This window comes from Pristis pectinata, chromosome 19, assembly GCF_009764475.1.
Source record: "Pristis pectinata isolate sPriPec2 chromosome 19, sPriPec2.1.pri, whole genome shotgun sequence".
NCBI classification, from domain to species: domain Eukaryota; kingdom Metazoa; phylum Chordata; class Chondrichthyes; order Rhinopristiformes; family Pristidae; genus Pristis; species Pristis pectinata.
Window position 1 is genome coordinate 13,213,588 of NC_067423.1, and position 25,402 is coordinate 13,238,989.

The 25,402-nt window shown below is 40.2% G+C and overlaps 1 protein-coding gene across 1 annotated transcript in view; it reads left to right on the forward strand.

The window, feature by feature from the left end:
* exoc4 (exocyst complex component 4) overlaps positions 1-25,402 on the forward strand; it is a 374,968-nt gene that overhangs the window by 309,298 nt on the left and 40,268 nt on the right. The window contains 1 exon segment of the mRNA XM_052034230.1: positions 17,247-17,402. Within this exon segment, the coding sequence (XP_051890190.1) occupies positions 17,247-17,402 (156 nt within the window).

Sequence of the window (25,402 nt, forward strand, 5' to 3'; positions counted from 1 at the left end):
CTTTAGCTTCCTGAGGAAGTAGAGGCGCTGGTGAGCTTTCTTGGCCGTGGCATCTACGTGGTTTGGACCAGGATAGGCTATGGTGATTGTTCACTCCTAGGAACTTGAAAATCTCAACACTCTCGACCTCAGCACCATTGATGTAGACAGGTGCATGTACACCCTCACCTTTCCTGAAGTCAATGACCAGCTCTTTTGTTTTGGTGACATTAAGGGAAAGGTTGTTGTCAATAAGCTCTCTATCTCCTTCCTGTACTCTGACTCATCATTATTTGAGATCCGGCCTACTACGGTGGTATCATCTGCAAACTTGTAAATGGAGTTAGAGCTGAATCTGGCCACGCAGTCATGAATATATAGGGAGTAGAGTAGGGGGCTGAGGACGCAGCCTTGTAGGAATAATTGTGTTGAGAATAATTGTGCTGGAGGTGTTGCTGCCTATTCTCACTGATTGCAGTCTGTTGTCAAGAAGTCAAGGATCCAGTTGCAGAGGAAGGTGTTGAGTCCCAGGTCTCGGAGTTTGGTGATGTGTTTGCTTGGAATTATAGTATTGAAGGAGGAGCTGTAGTCAATAAACAATAGTCTAATGTAGGTGCCTTTACTGCCCAGATAAGATAAGATTTCTTTATTAGTCACATGTACATTCAAACACACAGTGAAATACATCTTTTGCGTAGAGAGTTCTGGGGGCAGCCCGCAAGTGTCGCCACGCTTCCAGCACCAACATAGGATGCCCACACCTTCCAGAGATGAGTGTAGGGCCAGGGAGATGGCGTCCAATGTGGACCTGTTTCGGTGATAGGTGAATTGCAGTGGGTCGAGGTTGTCTGGGAGGCTGGAGTTAATGCGTGCCATGACCAGCCTCTCGAAGCACTTCATGATGGTGGATGTCAGAGCCACTGGTCGGTAGTCGTTAAGGCATGTTACCTTGTTTTTCTTAGGTACCGGGATGATAGTGGTCTTCTTAAAACAGGTGGGAACCTGAGATTGAAGCAGGGAGAGGTTAAATATATCTGCAAATACCCCCACCAGCTGATCAGCACAAGTTGGTTTATCAAGTTGGTTTGTCTTGATTTGCCTTAACAAATTCATACTGATTTTCTCTGATCAGTGTATACTTGTCCAAATAACAATTAATTCTGTCCCTCATCATGATTTCTCGAACCTTCCCCTCCACCAATGTTAAACTGACTGGACTGTAGCTGCTGGATTTATCCTGAGATCCAATCTTTGGGCACCACCCCTGAATCTAGAGAACAGCCAGGACTTCATTACAAGTTTCTATATGGGTATATCATTCTCCACATAATGTTTTGATGTGCTTAGAGCTGTCACAGTGCTTTCATACTTCACTAGGCCTGTGTACCTGCTCCATTTCTCCTTGGTCTCCCAGACAACTGCATGTCAGGTGTCGACATTTTCTTTGCACTGTCACACCTGTGTCCTAAATCTCCTTTGTTTTCTGCCACATATTTTTTTCCTCATCATCACTGTCTGCAACTCCCAGCCATGGAGTGCTTTTCTCCGACTGAACAAGAAAGAATGAAAGAATGCTTGTCTTGACCTGTGTTGCCAGAAGTAGATCTCTTGGTCAACATCACTGTCCTTTTCTTCTTTTTCCTACTTTCTGCTGAAACTTTTTTTTTGTTCGGATTGAGTTTAACTTGAGTGACTTCAGGTTTAAACAGACCCTTTTGTGGATTTAGCACTTGCAGCATGAAAGCTGGTGGAGAGGTTGAAGAAAACGCAGTTACATTACAAAATATAGATAAGCTCTCAAATCTAATTGAGGTACACTGGCTCCCATATCTTTATTCCCAATATGCAGGCCATATTTAGTTCCAATGATTGTCAGTTCTGTTGCTTCATGCTGAGTTTATGTGAAAAGTCTGCAGTTTTTTTGCTCTGTGGCTCACATATGTCTTTCCCTGACATTATGTGCAATCTCCTCCTGTTGGATCGTATTAATTGGCTTCAGCAGTCTCCAGATTCCACTGTCACAATCTGCCAGTTCTTGGAATGGACATTAATATTAGTGAGTGGAAGGGAACAAGGACTGAGGATGTGAACCTAGAGAGCACATTTGATAAGTCAATCTAGTTAAACTTTTTCTGGTGATCAGACCTGAAGCCACTTGATAATCAAAATGCTACAGCATGAATATTAGGTCAGACTTCTCTGTATTTCAGTGTGCTTTCCCTTTGTTCAATCTGTTTGGCTTTCTTGAAATTGTGATATCATAAAGCTTCTTCTGACATTTTAAAGTTATTATTCTTGGATTTATGAAGGCACTCTCAGTCACACCCCCTTCTCTGTGGTCTTGCTATTACTTTTGAAGGCTTCTTTCCTACAATTACAATAGTTCCATCCGTTCTCTTTTCTCATTTCTGCCAGAAGAAACTCAAAAATGAAAAACTCATGTTTTTCTTCAACTTGCATCCTTTTATATCATATCCTTTTCATCCCTTTTAATGAAAGCAGCCCTTTTGGTGAATGGGTTATACCTGTGCTCCAACCAATTCCAGAATTTTTCACCCAGCTCAGAAGTCTGTCTGGTCTGCTGTTGCTGAGACTCCTGCACAGCATTATGCAAATGGATTAGCCTGGGAAATTCAAGAAACAGAAACTGAACTAGACTAGTCCATATACACAATGTGGCTATAGAGCAGGTCAGCGGCTGGGAATCCTGTGGTGCGTAAACTCACCTCCTAATTTCCTAAAGTCTGTCCACCATCTACAAGGCTCAAGTCAGGAGTATGATGGAATAATCTCCATTTACCTAAATGAGTGCAGCTTCAACAACACTCAAGAAGCTCGATATCATACGGGACACAGCAGCCCACTTGATAGGCAGCCCATCCATAACCATTCACTTACTCCACCACTGCATACAGTCGTAGCAGTTATGTACCATCTGGAGGCTTGCTCTGCAGCATCTCACAAGACTCCATAGACAGCACCTTCCAAGCCCACAACCTCTACCAGCTAGAAGGACAAGGGCAGCAAAAGCATGGGAACACCCACCGCCTGGAAGTTGCCCTCCAAGCCACAGACCATCCTGATTTGGAATATATCGCCGTTTCCTTCACCGTCACGGGTCAAAACCCTGGAACACTGTCCCTTACAACATTGTAGGTACACCCACACCTCAAGGACTGCAGCGGTTCAAGAAGGCAGCTCACCACTACCTCCTCAAGGGGCAACTAGGGATGGGCCAATTAAATGCTGGCTCAGTCTGCAAAGCCCACATCCCTTGAATAAATATATATGAAAAAAATTCAGGCCAGAGTCAGAGTCCTTCAGTTTCAGCAAGTCCTGATTCTTTCCTGCCACCTATGCAACATAAGGGCCAAGGACCTCTTTTAGTCCTAGCATTTAACATTGAAGTAATTGAGAATAGTGCATAAATTTTAGTTGGAAACAAAGCAAGTCTAATTCATGTCACATCTCCACATTTTAATCCAAATCTCGTCAACATAGAGATCGCATCTGCCTCCATTATAGAGCACAGCATGTACCAGACTATAGCTGCTCCAATGATGAGGAAAAAGAAATGTTATTTTATTTATTTTTGTGCCCCATCTGCCTGGACTGCATTCTAAATGAGGACTCCAAAGGTGAGAAAGCAGTGACGGAAGTCATTGTGGCCGTCTCCCACCTCCACCACAAGCTGTGCTGCATTTCATTGAACTACATTTCAAAATAATTTGGTCACATTAGTTGTAACCATTCTGTCTTCCAGCCTTTTTCTAAATGTATTGAGTTAAATGTCATTTTTCCTTTTGCAAATGGTAAACCTTTTATCTTCCAGAAGCTCTATCCCCATAATAACTTGAATTATATTTTAAAATATGTGACAGTATTAAAGGTGCAATAATATCTGTCACTGTAGCTCTGTTTGTTTTAATATCTTCTTCTGGTTTTCTCCTGCACTGTGAATCCATGGCAAGTTTTACTGAGCAACCTAAAAGGTACAGAAGAGAGGCGAGAAATATTTCAAAGGAGATTGAAAGAAGTCATAATAGCAGAAAAGTTTTATTTACTGTATTTTCCTCCTTTTGGAGCTGCTAATAGGGCACCCACCCTCCACCTCCCTCCCCCCCACCTCACCCCCTAGTCTAGGTAGTAACATATTAGGGAGGCAATGGGCTGCAGCAGAGGCAGGCTTGGCTGAGTGAAGGACAAAACTGCCGGTAGGGCCTTTCAAGCAACCAATCTCCACTCAACTCACACCTCAGCAGGCACTCAGGTACATTGCTGTCGTTGGATTAAAGCTTGGAAAAGTTGAAGTTACAGAATCCGTTATGACCAAAAAGAGACTTTTTTGCACCCCAAGATTTAAAAATAAAGTTTTGGCTTAAATGAGTACAGGCAACACAAGGTATCAATGGTTAAAGTGAGCTGCCATCGATTATGATGAGTTATTTCAATCAAATCTGAATAAGAACATGAGAAAATAATCTATAAATAAGGCTATGCCTTTGCTGCAATATATTGCCCACTGTCATGGGCATTGGAATTTGAAATGAGATTTTCAACAGAATTCACTATTTAAATCGGGACTCACAATTTGGATTGTTACTCCATCTGTGAATTCCTGATCTGTTAGAAATTGCAATTCTTTAACTTGGCATCATTTAATCACTCTTTTTAAAATATCTGTTATGAATCATTCTTTTAATTCTTGAGTAATGTCCTACCTTGCTTTAATATTCTGGATTTTTTTTAAAAAGTGTATCACACGGATTTTTTTAAAAAAGTGTATCACATTTGGATCTTTGGGAGCTTGTGTTTAGATGATTTTCCTGACATGAATTATGATTGGTTTATTGGCTTAACCATGTACTTTGATATTAACCAAATCAAGATATAAACCAAAGCCATGATATTATAATCATATACCCTTGCAGGTTATGATAAAGTTAGAGTGCAAGTACCAAAGGCCTTAAAGTAACTGAAATTTTCTCCCTTCAAAGTAAGTTCTGTGCAATCACCCAGCAGTTTAGAATATTGTGCATCTCCTTCGCGATTGGGGAAAAAAATTCTTAAAATCTGAAGAAAGCTGGACTAGTCTGATTGCAAATTTTACTTTTTTTAATCCTTTGTTTCTCTCACCAAGTTTATCAAACATCTTTCTTCCTTCCCTCTTCTTTCCTTAGTCATTTTTTCTTACTATCTGCTGAGTGACAATCCCTCCTCTAAATTGCCTTTTATTTATGTGTGATCATTGGCAGTAAATGTCAGAAGATTGTTATGGAACAGAATGCTACAGCCAGGCTATTTAAGATAGAAAGGGTTCAGAGGGATACGGGCCAAATGCAGGCCAATGGGACTAGCTCGGATAGACATCTTATTCAGCATGGACGAGTTGGGCCATAGGGCCTGTTTCCATGCTATATAGCTCTTTCACTCTAAGATCCTAACCAAGCTCATATGCATACTTACAGCAAGCATGCTAGATAGTGATCAGGAGAGTAAACCCTACCTGAATTTTGCTGCTGTAATCCAGTGTGTTGAGGCTTTTTATTGCTACCTTATCACTGTTGTGGCTCAAGTCCACAAACTGAGCACAGACTGGGAATTGAACCAATAACTTGCCAGGATTGAATGAATAGATGAATACAAAAGAACAGTGGACCAGCGTTGGACTGGCAATTTTAAATTGAACTTTGTCAGTTTGTGAAATATGATCATTAATAGTTTGCTAATCCCCTTTGAGAAAGAGATCCCATATTTGAGAAACAACTCCCATATTTTTGATGGATTCTTAGGGATATAACTTAATCATTGGTCAGTAGCACTGAACAGCTGCTCGAGTACTATAGAGTATCATCTCTCTGTTTACTTCCCTCCTTTCATTAGTTGTGTTGAAGTCAATTAAACCAAGTGTTAGGATAGGAGCATAATTGGTGGCCAATGCTTCAACGCCTATTTAGTGCTGAAGATTAAGGCTGAATTTCTACATCTTAATGTCCTCCAAAATGGTCCAGTAAAGCAGTCATTTGTAAGGAACCGAACAAAGTACCAGTTGTCTTGATCTAAGACAGGTGATAAATGTTCAGGGAGGTATGCGGTGCCCCCTAAAATCAAATAGCCCAGCGGCATTCCTCTCTATACTTGTACGTGATAAATGCTCATGGGGGTGAGGTGATGAGGCCTGCCATCACACATGGCTGAAAGCCCCATCATTAGTCACCATTCTCAGGAGAGGAGGGGGGGAGAATTTACATTTTTAGATAAAAGGCCTCTATGTTTTATCATGTAGAGCTGTTCCTTCATTTATATTGTACTCTGCAATATCAGCACTCTGTGAGTTTTTATAATCATCTTATATTTTATTTATGCAGACGCTGACAAAGAACCAAGAAAAATAGAATGTCAATAATTAAAGATCTAAACTGTCATTTTGTTCCTAAATATCTTAAATGCAAAGCCCAAGGCATTTTCTATTTTAAAAACCTCTGAACTGGCAGTGTTGACTGAAAAGGATTTGATTTCTATTCCCTTTTCGTCACTGTATGTTCTCCTGTATGTAGCTGTCAGCAAGGCTCCGTGTAGACATCTGAGTTCCCTTCATTCTCACCGTGGTTGCCAAACTATGTACATGCCAGGACCTGTGTCCCAGGACTGTCAGCAGATCTTCCAGCTGACTGAATAAATGAGGAAATCATATGAAATCATGCTCCATCAGTGGCAGGTGTTCCTTGAATAAAAAGCACTGAACTGTTTCAGTCTGGGGTTCTTTCCCACTGATGTTAAGCCACCTAATCAGGTGCCGTCGTTAGTTTCATACCCCTGGAGACCAAGGTAAAAAGCTGAGCAGATGGTTCCCTCCATGAGCTTTAAGCACCGAGCAGGGGGTTGTGCGGGGAGTGGAAAAGAGATCAAGATTTTCATTTAATAATTCATATAATTTATTCTTAAAATTGAAGAAGTAATCACAACATTCGAGGAGAAATGGGAGAGGAGGGTTACTGTGAGTATACTGAATTGGAACACAAAGCACAAATTCAAGGCTATTGAGAGTGGAGCTGTGGGATTGGGGAGCAAGTTCAGTGAGCATGTGAAATGAAAACTTTGAATAATGTACAAGAGATTCATGGGGATAAAGTTTTTGAGGGAGGTTTCAGGCTTTGAGGCAGACTTGAGATCCAGAAATACAGGAAGAAATGGGAAGGATGTATTGTGTGGCTTGGGGAAAGTTGAATCTGGACGAGGAATTAATACAGAGAAGGAATGCGAATTAGGCAACTGGGCATGGGATCCAGAGGTAGAGGGAGAGCTCAGGAGGTTGTCTGCCATGGGATAATGACTTTGAACTTGGTGGCAAAGGCGCTGAAAGAAGCAAGACATTTAGACTAGATGGTATTAATTTGTATTCCTTTGTCTATCCTGCACATTTAGGTAGTTACACTTTTTACTTGTGCAACCTTAAATGGTGCACAATGCTGTTCGTGCCAGAAGCCGTATCCAGTACTTGCAGTATAATTTTATTTCAACAATACACCAACAGCAGGGCGTTGTGATTTTAGACATCTCATGAGACAAACTTTAACTTGCCCCTGAAGCCTAGGGCAAACTAGTAAATTGATGTTGGAAACATCTTCAGTAGCTTGTCATCCATTTAAAATTCCTCAGTAGTTTATTGCAATCTGTCCCAGTACTACACGTAATTAATCCTTGCCAACAATGATATTGATATTCTTGCTCTATGCCATTGCAGTGCTATATATACAAATGTTTCTATGTCAGGAATAGTATTGTATTTGTACTCTTACTCTTTCACTTACAGCCACCCCTCCCACTATCCACATTTGCAATGCTACACCGACACCACTCACTCTGTAGTCCTGATACTTTGTTCCAGAAACTGAATTTTTCATGTTGAAAACAGACTGCTGTACTTGCAGTAAGTGATGGTTATATTGGGACCGTCAACTCCATTAAGCGTTCTGGAGCCTTGATTTGGGAATAGGTGTCAGATGTTTAAACTTTTCCAAAATCTAACTCAGGCCATAAGATTTAATATGCCTTGTGCTTCTGAGGTATCAGAATCAAGTTTATTATCACTGACATTTTTTGTGAAATGTGTTTTGCGGCAGCAGTACAGTGCAAGGCATAAAAATTACTATAAGTTACAAAAATAAGTAAATGGTGCACAAGAGAAGTAACGGTAGTGTTCATTGGTTCATGGACTATTCAGAAATCTGATGGCGGAGGGGAAGAAGCTGTTCATGAAACATTGAGTGTGGGTCTTCAGGCTCCTATACCTCCTCCCCAATGGTAATAACATGAATAGGGCATGTCCCAGATGGTGAGGGTCCTTAATGACGGATGCTGCCTTCTTGAGGCACCACCTCTTGAAGATGTCCTCGATGGTGGGAGAGTTGTACCCGTGATGGAGCTGGCTGAGTCTACAACCCTCTGCAGCCTCTTTCGATCCTGTGCAATGGAGCCTCCATACCAGGCAGTGATGCAACCAATCAGAATGCTCTCCACAGTATGTCTGTAGAAATTTGCAAGAGTCTTTGGTGACATACTGAATCTCCTCAAACTCCTAATGAAGTAGAGCCTTCTTCATGATTGCATCAATGTGTTGGGTCCAAGATGGATTCTCTGAGATGTTGACGCCCAGGAACTTGAATCTGCTCACCCTTTCCACTTGCTGACTCCTCAATGAAGACTGTTGTGTGTTCTCCCAACTTCCCCTTCCTGAAATCCACAATCAATTCCTTGTCCTTGCTGATATTGAGTGCAAGGTTTTTGTTACGACCGCACTCAACCAGCTGATCTACCTCACTCCTGTATGCCTTCTCATCGCCATTTGAGATTGTGCCAACAACAGTGGTGTCATCGGCGAATTTATAGATGGCGTTTGAGCTGTGCCTAGCCACACACTCATGTATAGAGAGAGTAGGGCAGTGGGCTAAGCATGCATCCTTGAGTTACACCTGTGTTGATAGTCAGCGAGGAGGAGATGTTACTACCAATTCACACGGACTGTGGTCTCCCGATAAGGAAGTCAAGGATCCAGTTACAGAGGGAGGTACAAAGGCCCAGATTTAGAAGCTTGTTGATTAGTACTAAGGGGATGATGGTGTTGAAAGGGGACCTGTAATTGATAAACAGCAACCTGCTATTGTCTAGGTCCTCCAAAGCTGAATGGAGAGCCAGTGAGATTGCGTCCACGGTAGACTGGTTGTAGCGGCACCAAATTGCAGCAGGTCCAGGTCCTTGCTCAGGCAGGAGTTAATTCTAGCTATGACCAACCTCTCAAAGCACTTTATGACACCAGATGTGAGTGCTACTGGGTGATAGTCATTGAGGCAGCTCACCCTGCTCTTCTTGGGCACCAATATGATTGATGCCCTTTTGAAGCAGGTGGGAACCTCCGACTGCAGCAGTGAGAAGTTGAAGATGTCCTTGAACACTCCAGCCAGTTGGTCGGCACAGGTTTTCAGTATCCTGCCAGGTACACCATCGGGGCCTGACGCATTGTGAGGGTTCACCCTCTTGAAGGACGTTCTGACGTCGACCTCTGAGACAGAGGTCACAGGGGTATTACAAGTTACGCATTTAAGCTGTTAGAATAGAAACCAATTCAACTCCATTATCTCGTTGGTCGTTGATTATGCAGGTGCAAGATTGAAAGTAGTAAAATTATGACAGAAAGGAATGATTTCCAAGTTAACTCTAAGCACAGAATCTTGGAAATAATTTGACTGCCCAAGTTACCATTGATCTTTATGAACCTGCAATTGTTTCACCAAGTTATTCAACCATTACCAGAAAACTCGGTGGATCTTGTCCACCTCTGCACAAGAATGCCTTTAGAGTAGCAATCAGTGGATAGGATTCAGGAAAAGGAGCACTGAATGATTTTCCAATTTCGAAGAGCTCTTAGCACCATTCCAGATGTGGCTAGATGCTCAGAAATTGAACCAATAGTTATCCGAATCAATTAAGGGAAATGTACAGAATTTTAATAATAACTCACATTTGAGAAGGCCCTCAAAGGTTGATGTTGCTGCATTGCTTTCTGGGAACAGATAAAAAATTTCAACTCCCACAATGTTACAGTTAATTTACATGATCTTTTATTTTCAAGAGCCATATGCTATTTTGAAGTAATACTAACAGCTCTCCTTTAACATTTGTCATGATGATTCATAGAATGTTATTTTTTAACAATAGACCTTTGTGTAAAGAGACTTGTTGTGTGCCTATCACATCTTGATGATCACTCATTGTGTTCCCACCTGCAGACACTGGAAAAACAATAGCTTCTCTTTCTTTAACTTATTATTTATCTCTAGTGCATTCCTGTCTCTCATCTACATTTTTGCCCTCAACTTTTTCTGTTTTTATCTCATTGAACCTTTGTATCTGTGGGTTTATCCAACTTACGTTCTCATTCCACTTTTGTCCAGTAGCACAATCTGTAATTCATCATTTAAAGGATACGAGGATACGTGGCACCTTATTAATTACTTTCAAGACATCCTAAACTACCATCTGAAAATCATAGAATTCTCACAACACAAATGCTATTCAGCCCACTGAATCATTGCTGGCTCTGTGTCGAACAATCGCGTTACCCACTTCGATCCCAGAAGAAAAAACTTGAAAGAGCTGTTTAAAAAATGTGTGGGATCTTATCTTAATAAAGAGATCCATGGAATTCAAGAACAAGGAGGGTATACCAAAACATTTATCGCTGACCATCTAGTCTTCCTCTGGAGTGTTGTGCCTCATTCTTAGGACCACATTTTAGGAATGGTTAAGACTTTGATGAGAATGCAGAGGAATTTTACTAAGATCATTGAAGGATAAAAGATGTCAGGTACGTGGAAGGACTCTAGAACCTGCAGTTGTTATTCTTAGAGAAGAGAAAAGTTTGAATTGCTTTGAAGGTGTAGTTGGAGACACTGAGTGGAATTTATTGGCCAAAGAGGATTGGAAATAATCTTTTTGTGCAAGTTATGTTCCTGAGAAAATGGTGAAAGAAGAGTCATATATTTGAAAAATACTTGAAGAGGCTGCGGAGAAAAAGCCAGAGAGTGGGATTACTTGGTCAATTCAGACAAGGTGATTCTTCTGTTGTGCTGTATGATGCAATGAAATGCTGTACATATTATTATTCAGAGATTCCATTTTTCTTTTAAAAGCAGCTGATCTGAGAATTGTCACAAACATACCATCTCCAAATATCAAGTATTGAATTTTGGCAAAAGTTGCTGACATCTAGAGTTTTAAAAACTGCCTGGAATTGCCATGCTCTGAAGGTGGTGGTGTGCTTCAGAGCTAACTAATGGCAGTCTGGTGTGGAGACAGCTCCCCCTCAAGCACACAGGCTTAACTGGTCACTGATCCTAACAGCTCTGTGTGCCAAATGGAACAGGGCAAGATAACACATCCAAACAAAGCAAAAGTGAATTGGGGTTGGGGGGAGGGGGATGGTTAGGGTTCTGCAGCCTCTGCTAAACAGTAAACTCAAAAACCTGCAGATTGTGTAAATCTGAAATAAAAACAGGAAATTCTGGAAACACTCAGCGAATCAGGTGGTGTCTGTTGAAAGAGAAACAGAGTCAATATTTCAGGTCAAAGATCCTTTGTCAGAACTGGACTAGTCTTAAGCATGTCCTGATACTGTGAAGGTACTACATAAAGCACATTTTTCTTCAGTGATGCATGTTTATTGCAATAAATTAGTATATGTATGATCATGACTAAATTAATATGAAAAATATACCAATGCCATGCTTCTTCTTTGCTGAATTTTGAAATTTGCACAATCCTCATGTTTTGGCAACATCATATTCCTTTTCCTTTGTTTGAATGCCATCTTTAACTTGATAGCCCTTGTCGGAGCACTCTTTCTGTTGGGTTTTGTTGCCTTACAGACTGTGTATTCACTCTTTTACAGTGAGCTATTGCTTGTTTCCTATCACACATTTTAATGTAGATTTCCAACTTAATATAGACAAACCTTGTCTCACACCTTTGTAGTTTGCATCATTCAGATTTAAGACACGAGTTTCAGAATGAGCTAAATTACTTTCAAGCTTCATATAAAATTCTATCACCTTATAATGATTAAAGACCCTTCAACTATCATCCATCAATTAACCCATGCTGATTACAGAGTACTTTATTCAAAATGGAGACACAAGAAATTATGCAGATGCTGGAATCTGGAGCAATACACAAAGTGCTGGAAAAACTCAGCAGGTCAGGCAGCATCCATGGAGGGAAATAAACAGTCGACGTTTCGGGCCGAGACCCTTCATCAGGACTGGAAAGGAAGAGGGCAGAATAAGAAGGTGGGGGGAGGGGGAGGGGTGGGGAGATGTAATAAACTGGGAGGTGATGGGTAGAAGAGGCAAAGGGCTGAAGAAGAAGGAATCCGGTAGGAGAAGGCAGTGGACTATGGAATAAAGGATGGAGGAGGGGAGAAGAGATGGGCAGGTCATCAAGGCGGGGGAAGGGAGCCACAGGAATAAGGGAAGACAAAGGAGTGGGGGGAGGGGAGGGAGGAAGAAAAAGAAGGGGTGGGATTACCAGAAGTTAGAGAAATCGATGTTGAGGCCATCAGGTTGGAGACTCCCAAGGTGGAATATCAGGTGTTGGAAATCAATGTTGAGGCTAAAAAGGCCTGTTTCTTCACTGGTTCCTCAACATACTGATCTAGAAAACCATCTCTTATGCAGTCCATGAATTCATCCTCCATTCTTTTGCTGCCAGCTTAGTTTATTCACACTATATGTAGATTAAAGTCTCTTATGATTACTGTCCTACCTTAATACATGCACCTCTAATTTCCTGGTTATTACTATGCCCTACAGGACCATGACTGTTTCAGAGCCTAAATACAACTCCCACCAACGTTTTCTGACCCTTGTTGGTTCTTAGCTCCATCAAACTGATTCTGCTTCTTGATTTCCTGAGTTAAGATCCTTCTACTCTTCTGCCTTTAACCTGACCTTTATGGTCAGGCTCCTCTGCCTCCTTTCCCATTTCACCTGTCTCTTCTAAAAGTTAAGTATTCTGGAATATCTAATTCCCAATCCTAGGTCACTTTGTAACCATTTCTCTGACAAGACCATTTGACCTGCTTTGACTCTAATGAAGTGTACTCTTATGCTTCTGTGCACAGTCTTTTCCTAACAACTCTAGTAATCATTGCCCATTTCACTGCAGTGTAGCTTAGGCCTTTCCCTTTAACTTCCTAGATTTCCCCTCACCAGAACACAGGCTTACCCCCAGTATTTTATTTAGATCTTGTCTAGAACCCTGGTACCCTGCTCGTACCCTGCTCCAAGCTGGATTCAAGTGAAGCACACCCAGTGGAACACCTCCCTCTTTCAACTGTATTGATGCCAATGTCCGATGAATTGAAACCCACTTCCTTAACTATCTGTGAGTCATGCATTCAACTCATTCACCCAATGCCAGTTTGCACATGGTTCAAAATTAATCCAGAGCATATCACCTTTGTGGTTCTGCTTTACAATGTGGACACTAGCTGCTCATATCTTTTTAATAAAACCTTCCTTATTCTCTCTATGTTATGGGATCATAAATGAACCCCCTCTGGCTTTAAGTTCCCTGTCTTTGTTGACTCAGCTTAAACATCTCCAGTTTAAAGGCACCCCATTGCTTAATTGAAGTTTTACCTGCCAAACTTTTATTCCAGTTTACACAGCCCAGACTTTTCTCATCCTTCTCCAATTGCTTTATGTTATCTTGGTGTTCTTCGTAGCTCTTCCTAAAGTTCATTATGATCACTTTTTCTGAGATGTTTCTTCTTGTTTTCAAATGCCTTCATTGTCTCGCCCCTTCTATTTCTGTAATCTTTTTCATTCCTGTAAGCAAAGTTGCCTTCTCAATGGGTGAGAAATGTACTGATCAAGAATATTCTCCTGAATGCACTTCAGGAACCCTCTCCCTCTATGCCAATTGTTTCATTGCTAATCCAGTTGATATTTGAATTATTGGTTTCCCCCTTATTATTACTCTGGGTTTTGCATGTCTCTTTAATTTCTCTGCAAATTTCCTCCTTAATATTCTTTCCATTAGTTGATGAGCTATAAAATACCCCCATTATTGAAGTAACACCTCTATTTTTCCTGAACTCAAAATAGATGGACTCTGTCCTTGATTGTTCCAGGATACCTTCTCTCTCCAGCACCACATTGTTCTTCTTAATCAGTAGTGCCACTCCTCTGCTTCCCTCCCCTGTCTTTCCTGAACACCTTGTATCCAGGGATGGTTAGAGCTCATTCCTCCTCTTTATTCACTGAGGTCTGTGTCCTTGCTATAACATCATCATCCCACATGGTTAATTGTACCTGCAGCTCACCAACCCTGTTTAATAAGCATCTTGCATTTTCTTACAGCTGCTTTGTTCAATGAGTTATACAAGGTCATACAAATAACTAATGTGATAAATGACCAGTTAATTTGATGTAGAATGTGGGTAGAATGTTGGCCCTGACTCTGGGCAAGCTTTGTTTATGATAATGCCCATGGAATGCTTTCACTTCAACAACAGACACTTAAAGGCAGTTAGTGCCCTGCAGCCCTATAGCCCCATTTTTAAAATGTGTTTCCAAAGTATACTCTGTATCAGTATTCGCTAAGGAGAAGGACATAGATAATGGTGAAATTAGGGAGGGCTGTGTTCATATTCTAGGGCATGTTGATATTAAAGAGGAGGTATTGGGTGTCTCGAAAAACATGAAGGTAGATAAGTAGCTATGATGGCATCTATCCCAGGAAGCAAGGGAGGAAATTGCTGGGGGCGGGACAGAGATCTTTAACCACTCTTTAACCTCTTTAACCACTGGCAAGGTGCTAGAAGACTGGAGACTAGCCAGTATTATTCCTTTGTTTAAGAAGGCCAACAGGGACAAGCCAGGAAATTAAGGCCAGTGAGCCTTACATCACTGGTAGGAAAATTATTTGAGAAGGATTTGCTCGCCTTTGGAAAAGCATGGATTTATTCAGGATGGACAGCATGGCTTTGTGTGGGGAGGTCCTGCCTCACAAATTTGATTGAGCTTTTTGAAGAAGTGACAAAAATAGTTGATAAAGTTAGGGCAGTAGATATTGTCTACATGGACTTTCGCAAAGGACTTGACAAGGTCCCTCATGGTAGGCTGGTTCAGAAGATTAAATCACATGGAATCACATGAGTTAGTAAGATGGGTCCAAAATTTGCTTGGTCATAGAAGACAGAGGATAGTGGTAGAGGGTGTTTTTCTGACTGGTGACCAGTGTTCAGTGAGGATCATTGTTGGGACTTCTGTTGTTTATAATATGTTTTAATGATTTGCATGAAAATGTAGTTGGTTGGATTAGTAAGTTTACAGATAACAAGAACATTGGTGGAGTTGTGGATAGTGAGGTAAATGGTCAAAGGATACAGCAGGATAGAGATCAGTTGGAAATTTGGATAGAGAGATGGCAGATGGGACAAGTGTGAGGCCTTGCATTTTGGGAGGTCAAATGCAAGAGGAAAGCATACAGCAAATGGCAGGATCCATTGGAGCACTAATATGCAAAGGGATCTTGGGGTCTAAGTCCATAGTTCCCTGAAAGTACAACACATGGATAGGGTGGTAAAGAAGGCATATGCCGTGCTTACCTTCATCGGTCTGGACATTGAGTATAAAAGTTGGCAAGTCATGGCGCAGCTGTGTAAAACAGATGGAGTACTGTGTGCAGTTCTGATCGCCACACTATATGGGAAGGATGTGGAGGCCTTGGAGAGGGTGCAGAAGAGGTTGACCAGGATGTTGCCTGGATTGGAAAGTATTAGCTATAAGGATAGGTTGGACAACTTGAATTGCTTTCTCTGGAGCATGGGAGGCTGAGGGGTGACCTGACTGAAGCATATAAAATTCTTCTAAGAGGCATAGGTAGGTCAGAGTCTTTTTCCCATGGTGGAAATGTCAAATACTAGAGGGCTTTGCTTTAAGGTGAGAGGAGAAAAGTTTAAAGGAGGTTTGCGAGGTAGGCAAGGACTAGAAGGATACAGACTATGTGCAGGCAGATGGGATTTGTTTAGATTGGCATCAATTGTTGGCACAGACATAGTGAGCTGAAGGGCCTGTTCTTGTGTAATACTTCTGTATGTTTTATGTATGCTGATGCACCCAGCTTGACTTCACCATGACCACCATCCTTGACCCCTCCACTGCCTCTAAATTGTATCTATCCAGCACAGGATAGCAGAAATTTCCTCCAACTAAATATCGGGAAGACAGAAGCCATCGTCTTTGATTTCTGTCACAAGCTTCATTTGTGAACCAACAACTCTATTCCTTTTCCGGGCATCTCTCTAAAATTTAACTCGACTGTTCATAAACTTGATGCTACACTGACTCAGGTATCCATGTCACAACAAAACTCTTCAGCTTCACTGCCTCAGCTCGTCTGTTTCTAAAACCCAGATCCCTGCCTCTGGTCTGTCTGGATGACTATTCCAGTGCACTCTTAACTGGCCTCCAACATTCTGCTCAGTAAGTTTATCATCCTAATCTCTGGTGCTTGTGCCCTAATTCATGCCAGGTCATATTTATCCATCATCCATCTCACTGTACTTGCTAACCTCTATGTGCTTATAGTTAAAAACTTGTTTTTAAATACCTCTGTCATCTTGTTCCTTCCTGTTTCTTTATTTTTTTCTGGTTCTTTAACCCCCAGTTACCTGTGCTCTCTTAATTCTGGCTTCTTGTACACCCTTGAATTTAATAATTCCACCACCAGCAACCATACCTTCAGCTACTGAGCTGCAAGCTTTGGAAGTTAATCACTAAACACTTGTACCTCTCCACATTTCTTATCTTCTTTAAGACATTCCTCTAAACCTCAATTCTCATTGATCTAGCTTTCCTTCAATTCCAACTTTTTATTTCAAAACATTTTCATGTCATATGTGCTGATATCTTCTTGTGTACCTCTGGGTTAATTTTTATTTGATAAAATGTCTTTCATCTGCCTTTGGACCTTTAACTTCATTAAAATAGTTACATAAATGGAAGTAATTAATATCTTACCAGAGTCTGGTAAAATAACAAAACCTATATTTTCAATATAGGATAAACTGAAAATTAGGAATATTCCTACACTGAACTCTCTTTTTTAGTGAGTTAAGGAAGTATCAGTTTATATAGTACAGTGGAACCTCATACAGTGCAGGAGATAATCTGTGCAAAACTAGATTCTTCTTGTCATTACAGGAGCATTGTTCAATCGGAAGAGAAGCTCGTCATTAGTGCATCATGGGCAAAGGATGAGGACATCAGCCGATTGCTAACATCACTCCCAAGCTGGACAAACATGGCTCAGCCTAAACAGATGAGGCCTAAGCGAGAAGATGAGGAAAACTTTACAAGGTAGGAGTTACATTTTATGTTTTAATCCCAAATTTCTTCATTTTAAGCCAAGGAGTATTTACTTTTCTGCTGTAATCAAATTGATATTTTAAAATAAAAATCGGGATAAATAAATGTTCCACTGTGATCAATAAAAGAATGAAAAGTTTTTTTGAATTTGTGTGTCTTGAACCATGTGGACGAAGGCATATTGTGAAACAAAAAGTTGACATTGAAGAAAGCAGTATTCATATCAAAAACTCCTGTTGGGATTAAATCCTTTGAGCATACACTGCCTAGAAACACAAATTAAGAACCACTTAAGTGTCTGTGTACAATGGCCTTTCTCTTGTGTCACATTAATTTGAGATAAATGTTCATCAATGTGTCCCAAAGAAGGAGGTTTAGTTGAATCTGTTTCAATGGCTTTAGTTGCATGAGCCTTTAGTTGCAGGCTGCCAGGAAAAGCACAACACTTAAAGGGCGGGATAGACATGTTAATGTCACAACTAGCCAATCCACAGACATGGATAAAGCTGTGATCTGAGATCAAGCCTTTTGGATACAATATGAAAAACAACATTATTAATATGGAAGCACAAATTAGAGTTCAAGACAAAACCAGCAGGAAATGTAAAACATAGCAAGAGTTTCTACAGATATTTTGAAAAGAAGAGAGTTAACAGTGAGCCTGGTCATATAAAAAGTAAGTCTGTGGAGTGAATGGAAAATAAGGAGATGGCAGATGAATTAAACAGGTACTTTGCATTGGTCTTCATCACAGCGAATACAAGTATTGTCCCAGATGGGAATTGGAAGGGAGGAAGGAATCTGGGTTCAATCTCCAGGGAATTGGTAGAGGCACAGGCTGACAAGTCCCCTGGTCCTAATGATCGATTTTAGGGCTGTAAATGAAGTGTGGTGAGATAATTGATGTGTTGGTTTTAATTTTGCAGAACTCCCTAAATTTGGGGTAGGATCCACGAGATTGGAAAATAGTGAATAAAACGTTATTCAAAAGGGTGACATAAAACAGGAAACTATAGGCCAATTAGTTTAACATCTGTTGTAGGGAAAACATTAGAACTACTATAAAAGGTGTTTTAGCAGAGCACCTTGAAAAATTCAAGTTAATCAGGCAAAGTTAACATGGTTTTGTGAAGGGAAATCATGTTTAACCAGTTTCTTGAAATTCTTTGAAGAAACAACATGTTCTGCAGACAAAAGGGAACTGGTGCAGCAAGTAACATATTGGATGGAAAATCAGCTGATTAGCAGGAAAAAAGGAGACTTGACAAGATAAAATTAGTTGTGAGCCACAGAAATCAGTGTTAGAGCATGAATTTATACACTTTATATACATGACTTGAATGAAGGCACTAAGGTATGGTTACTAAATGTGTAGGTGACACAAAGTTAAGAAAAGTTATGCAGAGATAATGAGGCTGCAAAGGGACATAGAAAGGTTAAGCAAGTAGACAAAGATATGGTATGGAGTGTAATGTAGGAAATAGTGAAATTGTCCATTTTGCCAGGAGAAGTGAAAAAGAAGCAGATTGTCACAATGGTGAGAGACTGCAGAGCTTTGAGGTGCAGAGGGATCTGAATATCCTAGTGCAGGATTCGCAAAGGCTGGTACACCAGTACAGAAAATAATTAGGAAAGTCAATTGAATGCTGTTGTTCATTGCTTGGGGAATTGAATACAAAGATGGGGGGGCAGTGGTGTTATGCATCAGTTACGTAAAACATTGGTGAGGCAGTGTATTGTAGCAGTTTTCTGATTTAAGAAAGCAATTGTGTTGGAAGCAGTTCAAAGAAAGTTTGAGCAAGGATTGGACTGGCCAGTCTTGTATCTGCTGGAGTTTAGAAGAGTGAGAGGCAACATGGTTGGAATATAAGATCCCGATGGGTCTTGACAGGGTGGATATGGAAAGTTTGTTTCCTCGTGGGAGAACCTATATTCATGGGTCACCATGCAAAAATAAGGGGTAATTCACTTAAGGCAGAGATCAGGTAGATACTTTTTCTCAGAAGATGCTATATATAAGCAAATTGTTGTTTGGGCTATCAATATAGTAAAGGGTTTTGTTTTGTGATAGTGGTGCAGTCTGTGCAGAGTACAGAAAGAAAATTGAAGAAACAATCAGTTGTACAAATAGGAATACAGCTTAATGATGCAGAGGATTGTGTAGCCTCAGTACATGGGGTGATTGAGGGAAACTTGGCTGCTTGATGTAATACATCATGAGTTTTCAATACAACTCACAAGCATGGAGAGAAAACTGGAAGGAGATTCCTTTCAAGCTGCTGTCATGCACTCTGGTGGCCAACTTTAGAGCAATAATGGCAGACGGAAGCATGACATCTCCCTGCCCTTTTCACACACATGATGTGGTTGAAGGATAATAAAGGGCCCATCATCTTTATTGAAAAGGAAAGAGTCTCATAACTGTTAAAACAGGAGCTAAAACATTGATAGGAGGTTAGTCAGCAGGTGCCGTCCTCCAGTTAGGAATAGTAGACATCCTTTGGGTCTTGGATTCTAACCAGCAATTTATAAAATATATATTATCACTGATCACTGACAGTGACCGTAATAGTCTGGCAAATTTGAAGCCCAGTGTGATAGCTCTCCATGCTGTTAAAAGGGAAATAACCAATGGAATTTTCTTTTGAAAAGAAACATTGGTTTGAAAATGGTTTATATTTATAAAGTTTTTTTATAAGGCTTTCTTTCTCCAGTCTTTATTCTACAGCATGAATTATGGTTGAAGTGGTGGTCATTGTATGATTATTAGGACCTGTCTGAGATTGTGATTGGGATGTCAGTTAGCCAAAGGTAATTAGCTACAGGAGTCTTTATTCCAAACAATAAAAAGCAGGAATGTAACCATTTAAAAATTGCAGTTAGAAGTTTATATATATATATATCTATATATCTATATATAGATATATAGATATATAGCTAAAGTAAGCATTGAAATAAACTAGTTATAATTAAATTTTAGATTTAGCTTATGTTCCAGAATGGCTCTAGCTATTGGACCATTTGACCCTTGGAAAAGCTTCACACTCAGTTCATGCACAGGCTAGTCAGGACTCAGCCCTATAGTTTACCAGATGATAGTGCAAAAAAATTGCTGGGGCAGGAGATATTTTGTGCTCTTGCATGTTAGATTTTTCTTGAAATTAAATAAATGGCCAATTAATTAAAGTCACTTAAGATATGGATAGATATCTTCCTCTCTACATTATACTCAGGTTATCCTTAATGCCAGCCTGTTATTCTTCCTTGTATCTAAATGCTTTACTAATGGAGAGCCACATGCAAATTGTAAAGTACACAGGTAGTATGTATTTGTAGTTAATTAGATACCCATTGTCACCTGTGTTTAATTTTAGGGAAGTAGGATCCCATGTAATAATGTTCAGCTGTGTTTAATAACACCAAATGGGGTTAATGCAACATTTACAATCATCCAATTTCAAGGGTATAGGGAATATCCCTGCAAGAAAAGTATCCCTGTATGTCATCAAAGTAAAAAGGATTAACATTCTGTACCCCTCCCCGTCACAAACCTTCAGAAAGTGATGACAATTATAGATGGTTTCTAAACATGTTGTACTTAAAAGGTTAAAAAGGCACGATGAGTTTCAGTCACATAACACATACTTGAATGGCACCAGTGACTTCCATTTCTCCTTCCATGGCTTGGCCCATTCTTCCATTTATCACTCTGTCAGAATCCTGAAATAGAAATATCTTTTAAGTGTCCAGAAAGAAACAGGGTAAAAGTGATTAATTGTACTTACTGACACGTTACCACTAGCATTTTACTAAGGGGTTGGGGCATTTGGTGAGGAAGTGGGCAACTCAAGTTTAAATGGCCTGGGGTAGCTTTGGTCAAGCGTTACAATATATCAACTCCCCATTGTTATGAATTTGTCAGCAATTTTCCCTTAATATGATTGAGAGCTGCAGGGTAACTAGTAATATGCTAATTGATGAGCAGCACTCTGCTTTCTGTCCTCACCAGTTAATTCTCTTGGCTTTTAAGTCTCTAAGCAACTGATATGTACACCATTTCAAAAAGGTTACTCTTCATAATAATAAGCATCTTGCAGTAGAACAACAGCTGACAGAATTCATTAGTTTGAGACTCAAGAGCAGCTCCAGTAAACATGTCTCTACAAATCTTCAAAGCAGCATTATATGCAAGAGAAAGATGGTGATTTTTCAACCACTGACCTTTTAAAAGAGAATTTATACCATTTTCTGACTTCTTGCTATTAGTTTTTTTTTCAGGTATGACGTTGTCAATAATTCACTCTCTCATTCATTGGAATTGCAAATTGAGATTTTTACTTCAGGCGTTTCTTCGGTAAGGGGAGGAAGAGGATTAGGGGTCTTGGTGGAAGCAAGTTGTTATGTGCAATAGAGATTTTGTACCATGAGACTGTCAACTGACTGCTACAGGGAAATAGAAAGGGTTCCAGTGTTAATAATACTTATTGCTTACTCCAAAAGCTCCTCAAAATCAATGTTTCCAAGTGATAAAGTAAAAAAAATATAATTGTTGGAAATCTCTTAGACAAAAGATCCTGGAAATGCAGTTTTCAACATCTGAAAAGGAACAACTGAACATTTCATTATTATGATCCTTCATCAGAACCTTTCTTTGTATGGGATGTAAAGTTGGATTGGGGAAATTATTGATTAAAAATTGCTTTGGCTTAGCCCAGATATGGACTGGACCATCACACTGCATTTTCTTTTTTCATCTTCCTCTTTTCCTATCCAAACTTGTACATTCCATTTGAGCTGTCTCTGCTTACTTGACCCCTTTGCCCACCTAGTCCTTGATGACTAATCTGCCACTCTGATCTCAAAACTAGCTGGCACTATTGACAGTCACCTGCTTTATTCAAGCACCATCCCTTTATATTACAATGCCAGCAACTGCTCAGAAAAAAACATCCAACCCAATCATTTGTTTTTGAATAATTAAACTCCCTTTTTCAGTAGCCTCCTCAAGTGTGTTGTTTCCCAGCTCAATGCCCATCCCTTTTGAGATTCCTTGTTTAAATTCTTTCTTTCAGCCTTTGGGTGTATTACAGTCCTGAGACTGACTTCAATAGCTAAAATCATAAGACAGGCAAACAGTAAACATGCTGCAAGTCAAAATCATGCAGTTAGGTAAGATTAAAAAATATGACGCTTGTGCAGTTTTTTATTCATTTAGGGGATGGATTTAGATGGCAGTGCCTACATTTTTTTATCCATGTCTAAGAGCCAGTGTACTGAAAAAGCAGTTAAGAATCAATCATTTTGGTGGGTCTGGAGTCACATTTAGGCCAGACTCTGTAAGGGTGGCAGATTTCCTTCCCTGAAGACATTGGTGAACTATATGGGTTTTTCAGACAATCAGTGGTTTCATTGTAACCATTGTTGATCCCAGTTTTTTTGCAGAGCAAAGGGATATGTGAGTCCTACTGCATGAAACACAAAAAAATCAGCATGCAAATAATTAGGAAGACTAATGGAATGTTGGCCTTTGTTGCAAGAGCAATGGAGTATAAATGTAGGGAAGTTTTGATGCAACTTTCCAAGGCTCTGGTGAGACCACACCTAATGAGATTCAAATTCATATCTCTGAGTCCATGATCTCAGTTCCAGTCGCTTAACCATACTACCATCATACTCCAAAAGAGATCCAGAGAGAGAAAGGAGGCAATATTACTGAGTTTTGAGGAGCCACTATGGAGTTTAATCTGGGCAAGTGTGAGGTGTTGTATTTTGGGAGATCAGATGAAAGGAGAAAGTATGCAGTTAATGGTAGGCCCCTTAATAGCACTGAGGTACAGAGAGACCTTGGGGTCCAGGTCCATAGTTCACTGAAAGTGGCTACACAAGTAGATAAGGTGGTAAAGAAAACGTATGGAATGCTTGCCTTCATTGGTAGGGGTGTTGAGTATAAGAGTAAGGAAGTAATGCTGCAGCTGCATAAAACTTCAGTCAGACCGCACTTGGAGTATTGTGTGCAGTTCTGGTCACCCCATTATAGGAAGGATGTGGAGACTGTGAAAAGGGTGCAGAAGAGGTTTACCAGGATGCTGCCTGGATTAGACGGTAGGAGGTATAAGGAGAGGTTGGACAAACTTGGATTGTTCTCCCTAGAGCATCGGAGGCTGAGGGGAGACATGATAAAGGTTTTTAAAATTATGAGAGTCATAGATAGGGCAGGCAGTCAGAATCTTTTCCCCAGGGTAAAAATGTCAAATACCAGAGGACATGCTTTTAAGGTTAGAGGGGAAAAGTTTAAAGGCGGCATGAGGGTCAAGTTTTTTACGCAGTGGGTGGTAGATGCCTGGAATAGGTTACCGGGGTAGTAGTGGAAGCAGGCAGTTTAGTGGAGTTTGAGAGGCTTTTAGACGGACATGTGAATATGAAGGGAATGGAGGGATATGGATGATACACAGGAGGAGGACATTTAGTATAAACTGGCATCAAAATCAGCACAACATTGTGGGCCGAATGGCCTGTCCAGTGCTGTACTGTTCTATGTTCTATTATGTAAACAAATGGCAAAGAATTGATGTAACTTTGTTTAATATAAATGTATGCATACAAATATGTTGGTATGGCCCTCAAATAGTTACAGCAATGATTCTGATTGTATGTTCCTTAAGGTACATGGATATTCCTTGTCCTTAATACTTCAAACATATACAGCTCAACTTTTAATTGTTTATTACATTAGCAGGAAGGATGAGATGAGGGATACATACTGTATGTAGTGGTACAATGCAAGAGACAGTGAATTAATTTAAACACTGTTACTTGGAGAAGAGCAAAACATGGACTTTGAACCACAGGGAGTGGTTATTTAAACCAATTTTTAAACCAACCCCCTCCCCCTTTAAATTTCATACCCCATATTAAGAAAGGTTCTGATAATGGGTTCAGGTGGAATTAAGTGCTTGTGTTAAATAACTTTGATGCATTTATAGGAAGCTGCTGAGCTGACAAATGAGTTGAACTATTGCTAGATGGAAGTGGGAGGAGATGCATGTTGAGCATTAACACTGATAAAGCACTTGGACAGAATGGCCTTGTTCTGTGCTAATGAAGTACCTTTTCTATCATTCAGTGACACTGGAGGTTTTAGCTAATAAGATATACAATTCCAGATGATGAGGAGACATATCCTGTAAAATTCCTTTTTAAGAGGAAATGTTCTTTTCCTGAAACATGTTGGCAGAACCAGATTGGTACGATCATAACACATATTTATTCGACAAGGAGTAAGCCTCATCAGTTATCCTGAGGGCAACTTATTTAAGTTCTTACTGTTCCTTGCACGTATCAGTCCAGGGAGTGTAATTAATGGTAAATGACTGCATAAATTCATGAAATCAGGTTGCTGAAGCAGATTGGTGCCAGGAGAAATAACAAAGTAAGACAAATGGCAGAGCACCAAAGTCCTTGACTTTCTTTGAAGAGTGATCTGTGTGGCTGATCTGTCAGCTGGGTATAAGGACAGCTGCAGTATTTGATATTTTGGGTATTAGTATTGGTTTATTATTGTCACTTGTACTGAGGTACAGTGAAAAACTGGTCTTGCATACTGATTGTACAGGTCAATTCATTACACAGTGCAGTTACATTGGGTTAGTACAGAGTGCATTGATGTAGTACAGGTAAAATCAATAACAGTACAGAGTAAAGTGTCACAGCTACAGAGAAAGTGCAGTGCAATAAGGTGCAAGGTCACAACAAGGTAAATCATGAGGTCATAGTCCATCTCATTGTATAAGGGAACCGTTCAATAGTCTTATCACAGTGGGACAGAAGCTGTCCTTAAGTCTGGTGGTACGTGCCCTCAGGCTCCTGTATCTTCTACCTGATGGAAGAGGAGAGAAGATGTTTGCCATGGTAAAGGCAGGATGATCACTGCAACTACTCAGCGAACAACATAAGATAAGATATCTTTATTAGTCACATGTACATCAACATTG